General features: G+C 38.7%; 1 protein-coding gene across 2 annotated transcripts in view; it reads left to right on the forward strand.

The window, feature by feature from the left end:
• The first annotated feature begins 4,911 nt into the window (after positions 1-4,911).
• Positions 4,912-14,602, forward strand: part of METAP2 (methionyl aminopeptidase 2) — a 28,212-nt gene continuing 18,521 nt past the window's right edge. Inside the window, exons 1-3 of one of the 2 annotated variants that reach the window (XM_027107236.1) lie at positions 4,912-5,190; positions 6,955-7,062; positions 10,895-10,960. In XM_027107236.1, coding sequence (XP_026963037.1) covers positions 5,040-5,190; positions 6,955-7,062; positions 10,895-10,960 — 325 coding nt within the window. In that variant the 5' untranslated portion in view covers positions 4,912-5,039. The remainder of the gene's footprint in view (positions 5,191-6,954; positions 7,063-10,894; positions 10,961-14,602) is intronic. The other variant, XM_027107237.1, reaches the window with a different exon arrangement.

The following is a 14,602-nucleotide window of genomic DNA, read 5'->3' on the forward strand; positions in this document are numbered from 1 at the left end:
CAGTGCGTGGGCTCTGTAGTTGCAGTATGCGGGCTCTCTAGTTGTGGTGTGCATGCTTAGTTGCCCCGCAGCATATGGGATCTTAGTTCCCCGACCAGGGATCAAAGCCGTGTCCCCTGCATTGGAAGGTGGATTCTTAACCACTGGACCCCCAGGGAAGTCCCACCAGTGGCCTTATAATATCTAAAATCAATGGTCTAGTTAAGACTTTGTACTACTTGATCTTTATTCAGCAGTTCATATAGCTGACCAAACTTTTTGTTTTGTAAAACTTTTTTCTCTCCTTACTTCCACGTGATTATTCTCTGAAGTATTTTCTCCTTCTTGTCCTAACATTCTTTTGTGGTTTCCTTTACAGAATTTCCCACCATTGTTTCTTATAAACAAACAAAACCCCCAAACATTAGTGTCCCTCTGGGTTGTGTTCGTTTTTTTTATCCTTTTCCCTGAAGTACTTCATTCTTAAGCCTTCTACCACACCCAAGCCCTGATGACTCTCATGTCTATATCTCCACATCCATATTTCTAACTTACTACCAGATATCTCTGCCTGGATGCCATGCAGGCATTTCAAACTTAAAATGCCCAAAGCTTATCTTCCCTTCCGTCTCCTCCAAGACCTCCTCCTCCTCCTTTATTCCCTATCTCAGGGAGTGGTACCGCTATCCATCCGGGAACCCAAGCCAGAAACCTGGCTTGGTGTGTCATCTTCAACTCCTCCCTCTCCATATTCAATGGACCATTAAGTTCTCTTAATTCTAAATTAGACATGTTTCTGCAATCCAGTCTCTCCTCTCTAGCCCCCAACAGCCTTCACATAAGTTCTCATCAATATTGTTATCAACAATAACATATTAGCAAGTTTCCCCTACTAGCAGGCTCTGCCATTTCCAATTTTTCTTTCTTTAGAATACAAGCCATCAGACTTAGGGATATCACTGCTGATAAAAGTTTAAAAAATGGTTTTGAGAACAGAGATGGTGTGGGCCCCCCTTTTTCAAAAAATTTTCAGGGCACAAGAAACCATCCTCTACTCTGTTATTTCATACTAATAATTTTAGACTTATTAAAAGACTGTTCAACTTCAAAAACTAGCAAGTACCATACTCTCAGAATAGAATACAGTTCTTTAAATATATTTGGCTTTTAAAATAAAACACATGGATTTACTGGATGGAAACCACTGCCCTAGAATCTAGACTGCCATCAGAGTGATCTTTCACAAAGCAAAAATGACCACGTTTCCCTAGCTTGCAGACATCTGTATGTATTATATAACCATATACATTTATCCACAGAATCTACATCAATATCATTTTACTGGCTTTTAATGGCTACACAGTACTATTCATTGTATTGTCATGCTGGGGACATGTCTGTCGTGGTATATTTTAAGCATTTTTTAAAATATTAAAATTTAAATATCCCTTATCACATATCACCTCGAGACCTTACAATAAAAGCCACTCTTCAGGGTAGCATAGAAGGCTATTTACAATCTGGTCTCACTTCACCTACTCCTCAGCAAGAACTTCCCCTAAACATGCCACTGTCAAATGAAAAATAATGCACAACCTAAAAGTTGAGAGTTATGTTTTATTCGGCAGACATTCTTAGGACTTCAAGCCCAGGAGACAGCCTTTCAGATAAACGCTGAGAAAACTGTTCCAAAGATCAAAAGCGGGCAGCCAGGATATATGGGAGTTTTTGCACCACCACCACTAGTCGGAACAAAGGGCTACTGTTAATGAAAGAAAACGAGATATCCCAAGTTAAGGAATTTAGTGTTTTTCTACGTATGGGAAGATGCAAGAGTCTGGGCTCACTGAAATCATTCCTTTGATATGCACCTCAGCTATCCGGGTCTCTCAGTCAGGAGCAATTCCCTGCCCCTTCTCCAAGGGGACATTCGTCAAGGTCTGTGTTATGGTCTGAATTGTGTTCCCTCCCTCCAATTCATATTTTGAAGCCCTAACCCCCAGTGTGACTGTATTTATATATCTGTATCTATGCCATATCGTCTATACATTTTAAAATAGTTATATAGCACTTTTTAAACCATAAAGATATGGAAAAAAATCCTCAGTATTTCCCTTAATGTCAAGCAAACAAGCTTTCCCATATTTTTCTTAATATATTTCTTGTTAACCCATTGCCAAAGGTCACAAAATACATGTGTGCCTTAGGATATTTAGGCCATCATATAATACACACAAATGGAAAAATTTCAAGAGCATGGCTTATTAACAGCAATGTTGGCTAACACATATCACTGTTGTGTCAAGTGCTGTGCTGTCACAGGTGCTTTTTCTCCATTTTGAAATTTAATTTCCATATCCTATGATGTGGTACTATTATTATCCTCATTTTACAAATAAGGAAACTGAAATTTGGAGCGATTAAGTGATTTGTCCTAAGCCACACCACTAACCAAGGACTTCAAAGAAAATAAGGCGGAGGCTAATTATGTTGCTCAGTTTGGAATTAATATTTTCTCACCAAAAATACATTTTTGGGACAAAATAATAAATATATCTTATTACATTGATTTTACAATAGGAAAAGTCTCTCTCCAAGGAAAAAAAACTTATTTTTGTCTGCTTATCTAGTTAACCATCTAAGACAAAATGACTTCATGTGATTAGCTAGAAAAAATATTCTCGTCTATGCTGGTATGGAGTTATATTTAATACAGGTTCTTTTAGATTCTTACTTAAGTTTTCAACATTTCTTATTCCTTTACCCCATTCAACTTCCTCTTATAGAGAAAACCAAATGAAGAAAAATGTGAAAATAAGGAGTGATGGGCTGTTAAGTATAATTATTCAGTTATCTCAGACTCTGCAGTGTCCTGGAAAATTATCATCCAGCAAATATTCACTACCGTACTGTCAAGATATGTTTTTTTTTTTTTTACTATTACCTTGAAAGTTTCATTTTCTTGCCTCTTTTCGGAAAGAAAGGGGGAAAAGTAGAGTACAATCCCTTTGCAGCAAAGAAACAGCATTTTGTGTTATCAGTGCACTTTAGCATTACTTTTTTCATTGAACAAATTTTGACATTGATAATTCTGTAGATCAACTTATACCTCAAACACCCTTTGTCAAAATTTATCTACTGACCCTCTAGGATCCTGTGTCTACTGGACTGGGTCTGAGGTAGTAGCCATGGCCCAAGTGTTCCCAGAACTTATAGTGGAACTGGGAAGATTGACAACAAAGCATGAAGGCATTTTTCATACAGCAGATCTTAGTTATAAGGATGCTTTTGGCAGTAGCTTTGCACCACAACCAGGGTGAGCTTTGATTCCTCCTGAGGTTGACAGCCACATCCTTGCCCCCAATCTTAAGACCTTTTAGACCCTTTTAAAAATCTTCATCTTGGGCTTCCCTGGTGGCGCAGTGGTTGAGAGTCCGCCTGCCGATGCAGAGGACACGGGTTCGTGCCCCGGTCCGGGAAGGTCCCACGTGCCGCGGAGCGGCTGGGCCCGTGAGCCATGGCCGCTGAGCCTGCGTGTCCGGAGCCTGTGCTCCGCAACGGGAGAGGCCACAACAGTGAGAGGCCCGTGTATCAAAAAAAAAAAAAAAAAATCTTCATCTTTATGACAGACTAACTTGGAATAGAAAATAATAAATGTTGTAAGGAAAGTATTAGCATTTTATTTTATTCTTATTTATTTATATGTCTCATTGAATGCCAAACTTTCTTGAGGATACTTTTTTTTCACTTTTGTATCTTCCACCAAGAAAAATTACTTCTAGTTTACAATCAATACATATTTATTGAACTGATTAGGAATTTCAACTGGGAAGGCACAATACAGAATTACTAAATTTCTGGCACCTGATTACTTGGGTTTGGATTCTAACTCTGCTATTTACTTCCTGTATGACCTGGTGCAAGTGACCAAAACTCTCTAGCTCTAATTTCCCCAACTCAAAAGTGGATTAAATGAGATAATGAATGTAAAGTACTTGGCACTTCTTAAGTGCTATTTATACAATGAGTATTTACTGGGCTCCTACAATGCTTTAGGTTAGAGGTAGGTGCTGGGAATAAGAGTACAAAACAGGCGAGGTTCCTGTCTTCATGGAGCTCAAGGTAGTTGGAGAGACACACATAAAACAAATAATCACACAAATAAATTACAAATTGCCATGAAAAAAAGTTAAGAATTCAATGCGTGGTTGTATGAGCAGGGCCTGATATAGATTGTTGAGGAAGGATTCTCTGAGGGAGTGGCATTTAAGCTGAAACTTGAAAGATGAAGAGATTCTCTATTTCCTCTCGTTCCTCAACTCTCTAATCTGGCTTCCATCTCTCTACCTAAATAGCTCTTTCTAAGGTCACCAGTGGTTTCCATGTCACTATAATATATACATCCGGCATTTTTCATCCTCTTACTTGACCTCTTAGCACTCAACGCAGTTGATCACTCCCTTCTCCTTGAGACGCTGTCTTTCCTTGGCTTCTCTAATAATAGACGCCTCCTGATCTCTTAACCTCTGACTGCCTCTTCAGTCAGGCCCCTTTGTAGGTACATCTCCTTAAGTGTTTGGATAGCCTCACCGTGAGCTGTAATTGTGAATAAAAACGCAGTCCTTTTGAGTCATAAAAAAGAAGTGTGTACACGTGAAGGCATTTTTTCGCCCCTCTCCTCGCTTCCGGTGCGCTGTATAAAACCACGAATATAAAACTTTCCGGTTCCAGTCGAGAGGCCCCTCTCCCGCACGCGGGCAGCGCCTGTCCATAGGGCAGGCACGGGAATTCAACTTGACCCTAGCAGGCAGGTTTACCCGAGGCGCGGGACGAGGGTGTGGTCAGATTTCGCGCGGTTTTCCCGACCTCCTCGGCCACGCCCGCCTGAGACGAGCCCGGCCCAGCTCCACGCGAAATCCTCACAGTCGAGTCCTCCACCGTCCCAGCATTCCCCGCGCCCCTACCATCGAGAGCAGCTTCCGGCGTCGCTGGTGTAGGTGGGTGAAGAAGGAGCGGGCCCTCGCCGCCCTGTCTTAGTTCCTCGCGCTCTCTTGGGCAACATGGCGGGTGTGGAGGAGGCAGCGTCCTGCGGGAGCCACCTGAATGGCGACCTGGATCCAGACGACAGGGAGGAGGGAGCTGCCTTTACGGCTGAGGAGGCGGCCAAGAAAAAAAGACGGAAGAAGAAGAAGAGTAAAGGAGCTGCCACAGGTAAAGGGAGTTTTTATGTCTTCCCAGTCCCCGCCGGGATGGCCGAACGGCTCGACTCAGGCCCGGCGGGGCTGACAGAGACTAGGGACTTAGAATCCTGGACTGATTCCCAGGACTGAACGTGTGTCCGGGCCGAGCTGCAGATTTCCAGCCCCGGGGAGAGGCGGCTCCTCGCGTGGTATTAGGGACCTGGTGGGGGAGGGGTGGAGAAGAGGGTGCCTCAGCTTCTGTGGGGTCGTTGGGCCGGAGCCCCTGCATTGCCGGCGCTTAGCTCCCACGCAGACGGTGCGACGGACCTGAAGCCGTGCCCAGGGCCCAGCCTTCTCACCTTCCTCGCGGATTGGCCTCCTCCTCAAAAATCTGGTTCTGACCCATACTGCCGCCTCCTTGCTGGAGCAACGTGGGACATATTTTCGTCGAGGGTTGGGGGTGGAGTAACCGAGTCTTAGCGCCTCAGCAGCACCTCCCCCCACCATCCCAGTTTACGGAGAGATTTGTGTGGCGCGCAGCCCTTTTGGGGTGTGTGTGTATGTGTGTGAATGCCCACGCGCTCTTGTTACTGAGTAGTAATAGCAGGATGTGTGGTGGTGCGACTCTTCACCTGCCTAATCCCACAGTATAGTCAAGCTTTTGGGCTTTTAGGCCTGGATTATGATGCCACTTGTAGGCAGTCTGGGTAGGATATTCTGTGGGTCCGAATGGAGCTTTTCTAAATCTACTGGTAAGGCAAGGAAAACAGCTGAAAGTTTTCAGTTGGATTATATTATGAGTTAGAAACTTAATTGTTTGATTGTGAGAAGTCAGTGTTTTTGTTGCATCAAGGCCTTGGTTTTAGGAAGAGTTATTTGTACTGTTAAAATCAGCCACAGAAAGAGTGAGAGGACAGTGGAGAAGCCAGAAGTGATAAAGTGGAGTTGAGAGAGGTTAGAGAGGGTTAACCTGTATCCTTTTGAAGTTTTGATTAGATGGGAGTTGAAGAGGGAGAGCTGTAGGGGCTAGGATGCTTCCAGAGCAAAATTGAATCCCAGGATATAGTCTGGTGGCAGTTCCTGGCTTTCAGATGAAATCCAGACTCTTCAGTTTGTCCTTTTAAGGTGTTTAGCAGACTGACCCTAATATATCTTTAACAGTTCTATCTCTCAGGATGAATTCTCTGCATAGCCAGCATGTCACTTCATTATGTGCTACATGGTAATACTACCTCTTTTTACGCATACATATTACTCATATAGCTACATTCTTATTACTTCTACAGCAGGGCCTGCTCTTGTGCTTAGCTGTTGGAGAAGTTTGTTTTTTTAGTAATGGAATGTCTTTTCCTACTTATTTTTATTTTACCCAGCCCGGCTTGACAATTTCTTTCTTCCTGAACCCCTGAAGCCCCCAGGACCCCACAGAAATCCTCTTACTAAGGCCTTCAGCATTTATGGCCCATCTTAAGTCCTTGCTTGGTTAATAAATTATTTGTTGTAGTCTAATTGTTAAATACTTTAAAAAAGTTAAAACTACTTAAGGGTAGAGAACAACTTACAGTTTAACTCCTAGCACAGAGAATGTGTAATGAGTATTTTGTTGAATGGGCAGTACCACTTAGATATGGAATATTTTTTTCGTTAAATAAATTTTATTCTGCTTCAAGTAATGTTCTGCTTTTGTTTTATGAACATTTATCAGGAAGACTTAACATGCTTTTTAGAATCCTTAGAACATATTTTAGTGGGAAGATCTTTATTAGATTTGATTTATGTTATTATATTTGATCAGCAGAGCAACAGGAACCTGATAAAGAATCAGGAGCCTCGGTTGATGAGGTAGCAAGACAGTTGGAAAGACAAGCATTGGAAGAGAAAGAAAGAGTTGATGACGATGAAGGTAAATGGTTAATTTGATTTTTGTGGTTAGGAAAGCAAGAAAATATGACATTCTTTAACCAAAGTTGCTTATTTGTCCTTATAGTCCAATATTCTCTGATGTTTTACTTAACTGATGTTAAAGCCTCAATGTCACAGATGAAAAGGAAAATGTATTTAGTTATTAGCAACTCTTTTAAAAGTTGGATATGTTGAATGCTCAAATAACACAGATCTCAACTTTAAAAATGTACTTAACAAAAGGCCTAGTAGTGGGTATTAATAAGATAAAATTGAATGCCTGTTTATTTAACTAACTTTTATTGAACAGCTAATATGTACTAGGCACTATCTTAGGATACTTTTATCCATTCTTATTGTACCCTCACAAAAACCAAGCAAACAGGAAATGATAGTTATGTGATTTGCCCAATGTGACACAGCTAGTTTGTGTAGAATAACAGAGCCAGAGTTTCAAACCTAGCACCTGATTCCAAGTCTATTCCTTTTACTCTATCAAAGGTACTTCCCTTTTTGTCAAAGGAGCATGTTGGAGTGCTTATCAAATCTATTATGAATTTCCTGACCCCAGATCCTTGTGGTATTTTGGAGCTTTTGCCAAAGATTTCTTTAAAGACAACTCTTGGAATTGTAGGAATTGATGCTATCAGTAAGACAGTGGAGGGAGTGATTAGTTAGAACTATTTTTATTCTACAGCCTCTTTTGGCAGAAGAGGAGATAGGGCTTCCCCATTCTTAATTATCTATTGCTATGATCTACTGTTCTGCCTCAAGAACTGCCAGCTTGGGCTTATGCCTTCCAGTCCTTAGCAACAAATACGTACTTTATCATGTTACGATAATGCAGAGCAGTTGTTTTTCCTTTAGAAGGATAAATTCCCTGCCTTCAAGGAGCTTACAGTCAAATTTAGTGGAAAAAAATGCCAAGAATTGTTACCAAACCCGGACACCAGGTTGCGGCAAAGGAAAGTACAGCATTTATTGCAAAATACCAAGCAAGGAGAATAGGCAGCTCATGCCCAAGACACCTGAAGGCTTTTAGAGAAGGGTTTTTAAAGGCAACATTAGAGGTGAGGGTTGCCAGGTGCCTGATCAGCTTGTGGACATTCTTCTGATTGGTTGGCTGTGCAGTAACAGGGTGACTTTTTGGGAATCTCAGTTATAGTTTTCTGGTTTCAACTGATCTGGAGTCTGTGTGCTGGTGGTCAGCATACAGCTAACTTTTTCCACCTGGTTTGGGGGGGTTAGTATCTGCAAACCAACTCAAGGATATGGTTCAAGATATTATCTGTAGCCCTTGAGGAAAAACCAAAGGTCCTTTGTTTTTAATGGACAAACTATTATTATTTAGTTTTGTTTGATTGTTTTCCTTTGTTTTTGCATTTTTCTCATGTCTCTGATTAAATTTGCTCTTTGGAACTCAGGGAAAGCCTAAGAGTCTAAAGCTTTTTTACAAAAGAGGTGGGAGACTTGGGGTCTGTCCCTGAGAAGGTCCTACAGGGTCCTGCTTGGTTTCAGATTCAAGGGAATAGTTAGCTTTTCCTTTTCCTTAAGCAAATCTCTTGTCCATTCTGCCTTGGTTTATGCTTCAGATTATAAACATATTTTGAACTCTTAACAAGAAAGGTATTTGTAAATTCAAGGTAATATAATAGGTTGCTGTTGACCCACTGTGTGTAGAATATCAATCACAGTGCTAATTTGAAGACAGTGCCTGCCTTGTTTCATTACACCTCTGCAAAGTTATATGAATCTCTTGACATTGAAGGAGGAAATTTTGCTTGTCAGAATGGGAATCTTCAGTGTACTAAAGAAGATTTTAGGAATATCAAATATTTAGGAATTTAGTTTTCTCCAGTTTGGGTTCATTGTTTTCCTAATTCATTTTGATAATCAGGATCAACCAGTACTATTAAACTGTTGTGGGCTTCCCTGGTGGTGCGGTGGTTGAGAGTCCACCTGCCGATGCAGGGGACACGGGTTTGTGCCCCAATCCGGGAAGATCCCACATGCCGCAGAGCGGCTGGGCCAGTGAGCCATGGCCGCTGAGCCTGTGCATCTGGAGCCTGTGCTCCGTAACGGAAGAGGCCACAACAGTGAGAGGCCTGCATACCGCAAAAAAAATAAAATAAACTGTTGTGAGAAGTCTTTGAGAGGATGGAAAGCTAATATTTCAATATCTTTTTTCTAAAGGAAAACTGATTATTGTGGAGAGACAAAATATAGAGTTGGAAAGATATACTGGTATCTGCAATAAAATTTATTGAAGTTTGGAGGTGGAATTGTGGGCTGAATGCTGATGGAAAGCTCATTGGAAGGAATGGGACTTAAAACCAAACAAAAGAGACCATTTTGGGGCAGGACAAAGTGAAGTGAACAGTGCAAACTGGCCTCATTATAAGACGATTCATTGAGGGAGCTTTTGAGCAGTTTTTTTCCCGTCTTTGGTTTGTTTATTCATTCGTTTCCTTCCGTTTTTATTGAGATATAACTGGTATACAGTTCTGTGTGAGTTTAACGTATACAGCATAATGATTTGACTTAGATACATCATAAAATGATTACCAAAATAAGCTTAGTGAATATCCTAGTTATTTGCTCTTAGTTATTTTAGTTATTTGTGGGTAGATTAGCATACTTCAGAAATGATTGTTGAAATTTATTGAGCAACATTTTTAGAAATTCAGACACTTATGTCTATTTTTGATACCTTTATTTAAAATATTTTAACTCACTGTTTAATCTTGGTCATAATCGTATTCTTTATTTTTTCTCAAAGTTTAAGTGTATGGTCATTAAGCTTCAAGCAGAGTTGTTATGAAAACCGACAGGCAGATCATGGCTATTTTGTATATTCTTTTGCCAGCTGTTTTTTTAAAATAGTTCTTATTTTTGGTCATCAGGTTCTTTTGAAAATCTGAAAACTATGAACCTAGGAGAAGTAGAAATTTTTTTGTATACAATTTGATCCAGAAAGAAGGAGAACTCTTTTTCTCTAATAACAACTATGCAGGAAAAGATATTTTATTTATTTATTTATATTGGCTGCGACTGGTCTTAGTTGCGGCACACGGGATCTTCTTTCTTTGAGGCATGCAGGATCTTTCATTGTGGCGCATGGGCCCTTCGTTGCAGCGTGTGGGCGTGTGGGCTTCTCTCTAGTTGTGGCGCACGGGTTTAGTTGCCCCGCGGCATGTGGGATCTTAGTTCCCCAACCAGGGATCGAACCTGCATCCCCTGCACTGGAAGGTGGATTCTTTACCACTGGCCCACCAGGGAAGTCCCAGGAAAAGATATTTTAAAATATGAGACCCCATTAACCTCTCACTGGATTAGGAATCAGGTGATATTCTTGGTTCAATTTTGCTATTTATCTGTTAGGATTATCTTGGGCATGTCCTTAAACATTCCTTGTTACCTCATAGGGTTGCTTTAGGATCACATGAGGTCATGAAATACAGGTGTTTAACTGCAAAGCATATATAAACTATTATTATTTCAGATGAAGTCATATAATCATTATTACAGGTATTTCAGTAACACTAGTTATTTTTCTTTGCTTTAAAAAAAGATGTTATTTAATACATGTTTTATTCTTAAAAATATCTCAATTCTTTTAGTAGAGTAAGTCAAAGTAAAGTTTACTAGTGCTTTTGATTGCACAAGTCAAATTCTGATACTTAAAGCTAACAGTATACAAAATTCTAAGAGTATTGGGTCAGCTTTGTCGTATGCTATTTAAGATGCACTGTGTGTTTGTGTACTTGTCTGCTTGTGCTTGTTTCGTCCCTCTGCTTATAAGGCTTAAGTGAACTTGACATGTCTTTTCTTAGATGGAGATGGTGATGGAGATGCAGCAACTGGAAAGAAGAAGAAAAAGAAGAAGAAGAAGAGAGGACGTTAGTGTCTTTAGTTAATCCTACTTGCCAAATTAGAAGTGGTTTATTAACCAGCAGGTTTGAAGAGTAGATTTGAAGTTGCTTAAGATCCTGGTATATGTTAGGGAAATAAATATAGGCTTAATGGAGGTAGAATTTAGTGAAACTCACAGCTATTTGGCAAGTACTTTGGTTTAACAGTCTTGTTATTTTCTTTAGCTGTATTCAGCCAGGGGATGTTAATAATAAATTTGTTGTATTTTACTGCATGTTAGGGATGAGTTCCTAAAAACTTTATAATTTAAAATTTGAATAATTCAAATAGTTTTGTCAGTGATGACTAAAGTAATGCCACCAAGTGGTAATAGGATAAACATAGTTTGCAGTTCACCTGCCAGTTTTGATATTACGAGATTCTTGGCGAATATTTAATGAGGAGTCCCATTATTTAAAATTTGTGTGTATGGTGAATTTTTATTAATAACATGTATTGTAGTATTTCAGATTCACTTAATATATGATCCTGCTTGTATTTTATTTCTATAAACGATATAACCAAACATCTTCATAGACCTGAAGCTCTTAGGGAGACTAAGGGGAGACTGTATAGCATAGACTAAGGAGACTGTATATAGACTAAGGGGAATAAAGTTTGGGTTGAGAATCAGAACAAGTTCTAATCTTGGATGCCCTTTGGTTATTGGGGTCCATTGAGTGTCTGGCTAAACCTTCCTTTAAAATCTTTAGGCTGAAATTTTATGAATGAGAATATTGAGGGTTTGACTTTCATTTTTATCTCTGGGTTGAAATACTTAAATTATTTTTTAAGAAAGCTATTGGCTCTGCCAGCCATTCCCCTGATATGTCTCTAGGTGGAGATGGAATAGCCACCTTTCTAGTCAGGCATCTATCCTGGTTAGATCCTTCTACTCAGGATGTCAATTCTGCCCCTAGCATAATCTGTATTTAATGAGCACAGATTACTTGCATTCCAGGAATCTCCAGGTATTATGATGTCATGTTCCTTCCATTCAAAAATTGTTCATAGTGTGCTTGTGAGACGTATTACCTGAGATTGGCTTGAGAAAGATCTATTTCTCCAAATACTCTAAAAATTGCTTCCTAATGAAGGTAGATAAGCAGGGAGGAGCATTAAGAGGCTGCTTTGTATTTGCCCTTGGTAGAATTCTTCCACTGACAGATGTTTTATTATGATGCCATCAGCCTTTGTTGTGCCTCCTCTGAGGATGTTGTTGAACTTACTGTTCATTATATTTCTTTATGAGCAGTCTTGAGAGACCCTTTTTTTTCTGGTCTTAGTATCAAGAATAATTGTGCTTTTCCTGAGTAGTTAATGTGTTTTATTGCAGAAGCACCATGAACTATGCAAATAACCTAGCCTTTTTTTTGGATATTGGCTACTAGAGGATTTAGAGCCAAATCTGGTTTTGTATTGGCCTTATTTCAGGTTCTATTTTAGGTTCTTTCTGTGTTTTGATTTTTGCTCTCTGATTTGCTTTGAATGTCTCTTATTTGTGTAGGCTGTCATAAATTACTTATGAAATAAACCAAATACTGTAATCAGGGGCAGTTTACTGCCCTCATTTTCCTCATCTATAAAGTGAGAGAATTGTAAGTGATAGTTAACAATAACTGCAATACAGATATTTATAATTATTCATAGTTTTAGATAATAACTTGGACATAGTACGTTATAAGTTTCAAAGGTTATCCAAGATTTCATCTAGTTCCTCATTTTGTAGATGAGGAAACTGAGGCTTGGCACATTTAGGCATTTGTCCAAGTCACAGCTAATAAGTGGTAAAGGCTAGGCTTCAACTTATTTCAATGACAAATTCTTTATTTTTTCTCTAATGAACTTCTTGAGTCCTTTAACTATTTTGTCTTAATAATTTGTGGACAATATAAAAGGCATCTTTATTAGATTTGTAGATGAAATATAAAGCTGAGGATGATAATACTTTGGTTGACAGAAATCAAGATTTCAAAAGAAAACTGAGACAATAGGCTAATATTAACAAGCTGAAATTTAAATAAGCATATATAAAGTTAGTATAAGGTGATAGAATCCTAAGGATTTTGAGTGCTTATACAGTGAGAACCAAAAAGCTAGGAATCTTAACCTTTCAGTAGCAGTAGGATTTTTAGAATCAACAGTGTATTATACTAATTGTACCTTATTTGAACTATTAATAGAAGTCAATTCTAGTACCAACTTAAAAGGATCACTGACAAGGTTGATGAATATGAGTGAAAGTGTTAAGAACCGCATCCCTTAAAGTGGTTTCTCATCATAGAGAGGAAGGAAGCAGTAGAAATGAAAAGTAAATTTTTTTTAACTGCAAAGAGTTAAGTAGAACTAACAGATGAAAGTAACAGGGAATTAGTGTTGGAAGAGCTTTCTAACAGTTACAGTTCTCCCCAAGTGAATGTATTTTAGCTTGGGAATAGTGATTGCCTCCGCTGTAAGGCACTTAGTGCCATCCGTCAGGGGTGTTAGAGGATTCCTGGATTTGAGTGTGAAACTAAATTAGATGACCTCTAAGGTCATTTTTGATTCCAAATTCTAAACGTTCCCTCTTCGGAGGAACCTAAAACAGCATTCCCCAAGTTTATTTGTCCGTAGAACACTTCTAAGCATTACATAAAAAAGAGGAAAACGGTGGGTGTTTGTGAAATATTGAATATTCAGATTAAAAGAGGGAACCAAAAAATGGTTCTGTAGATAAATGATTTGGCTCAGTAAATTGTCAAATTTTTCTTTATATGCATCCTTTTATTTCCCATTGCAGAACAAAAAAATCTAAAATATGTGTTAAAATTTCAGATAAAAACCCATAAGACTGGTTAAAATCAAAAGAAAACCACACACTTCAACTCAGTAGTTGTTACATGCTGCAGGTATACATTGAAAGTCATATATTATTGCATAAATTAAGTCTTATGTAACCTCCTGACATTCCTTGGATACAGCACTTGTTACTAAAAGAAAGTTCTTTGTAGAATAAGAACTATATAAGAACTAGCTCTTACGCATTTAAACGGATTTTTAGAAGACACATCTCTAAATATTTTTAAAAAGCATTTTGGAACACTGGTGTCTTAGAATGTAGTTTGGGAAATAATGTGTCCTTAAAACATATGCTAAAAAAAAAAAACAAACATATGCTAAGTACTGTAACTTTTTTCAAGTATCTGGAAATTTGTATATGGCTACCTAAAGTCTTTTAGCCCTGGGGTATGTATACATACTAACATACTAAGTATGTATGTATACATAATATACATACTATGTATACTAACTTTTATACATAATATACCCTTGGAATAAGTTTTTTACCTATTTTATTAAACATAATAGCTTTATATTTTTACTTTATCGCTATAGGATTTCTTTTTTATTTTCTTGTTGCTTCTTTGATTTTTATTTGCGAAAGCCAGCCTCTGTATGCTATTCCATTTCCAGTATAGTAAATGAAGACAAAAACATTAGAAGTGTTCTTTGTGCCAAGGCATATACTGTTTAAATACATAATGGAGGTCTGAGGAGTTGAATATTTTTATTCCCAAGTAATTAATTATAAATCAGGAGGTGGCTATTGTGGTGAAGTATCTTCTGTTTTGAACTGTAAATTGATACCA

This window comes from Aethalodelphis obliquidens, unplaced genomic scaffold (genome assembly GCF_003676395.1).
Source record: "Aethalodelphis obliquidens isolate GAN/ISIS:26980383/991018 unplaced genomic scaffold, ASM367639v1 scaffold8, whole genome shotgun sequence".
Taxonomy (NCBI): Eukaryota; Metazoa; Chordata; class Mammalia; order Artiodactyla; family Delphinidae; genus Aethalodelphis; species Aethalodelphis obliquidens.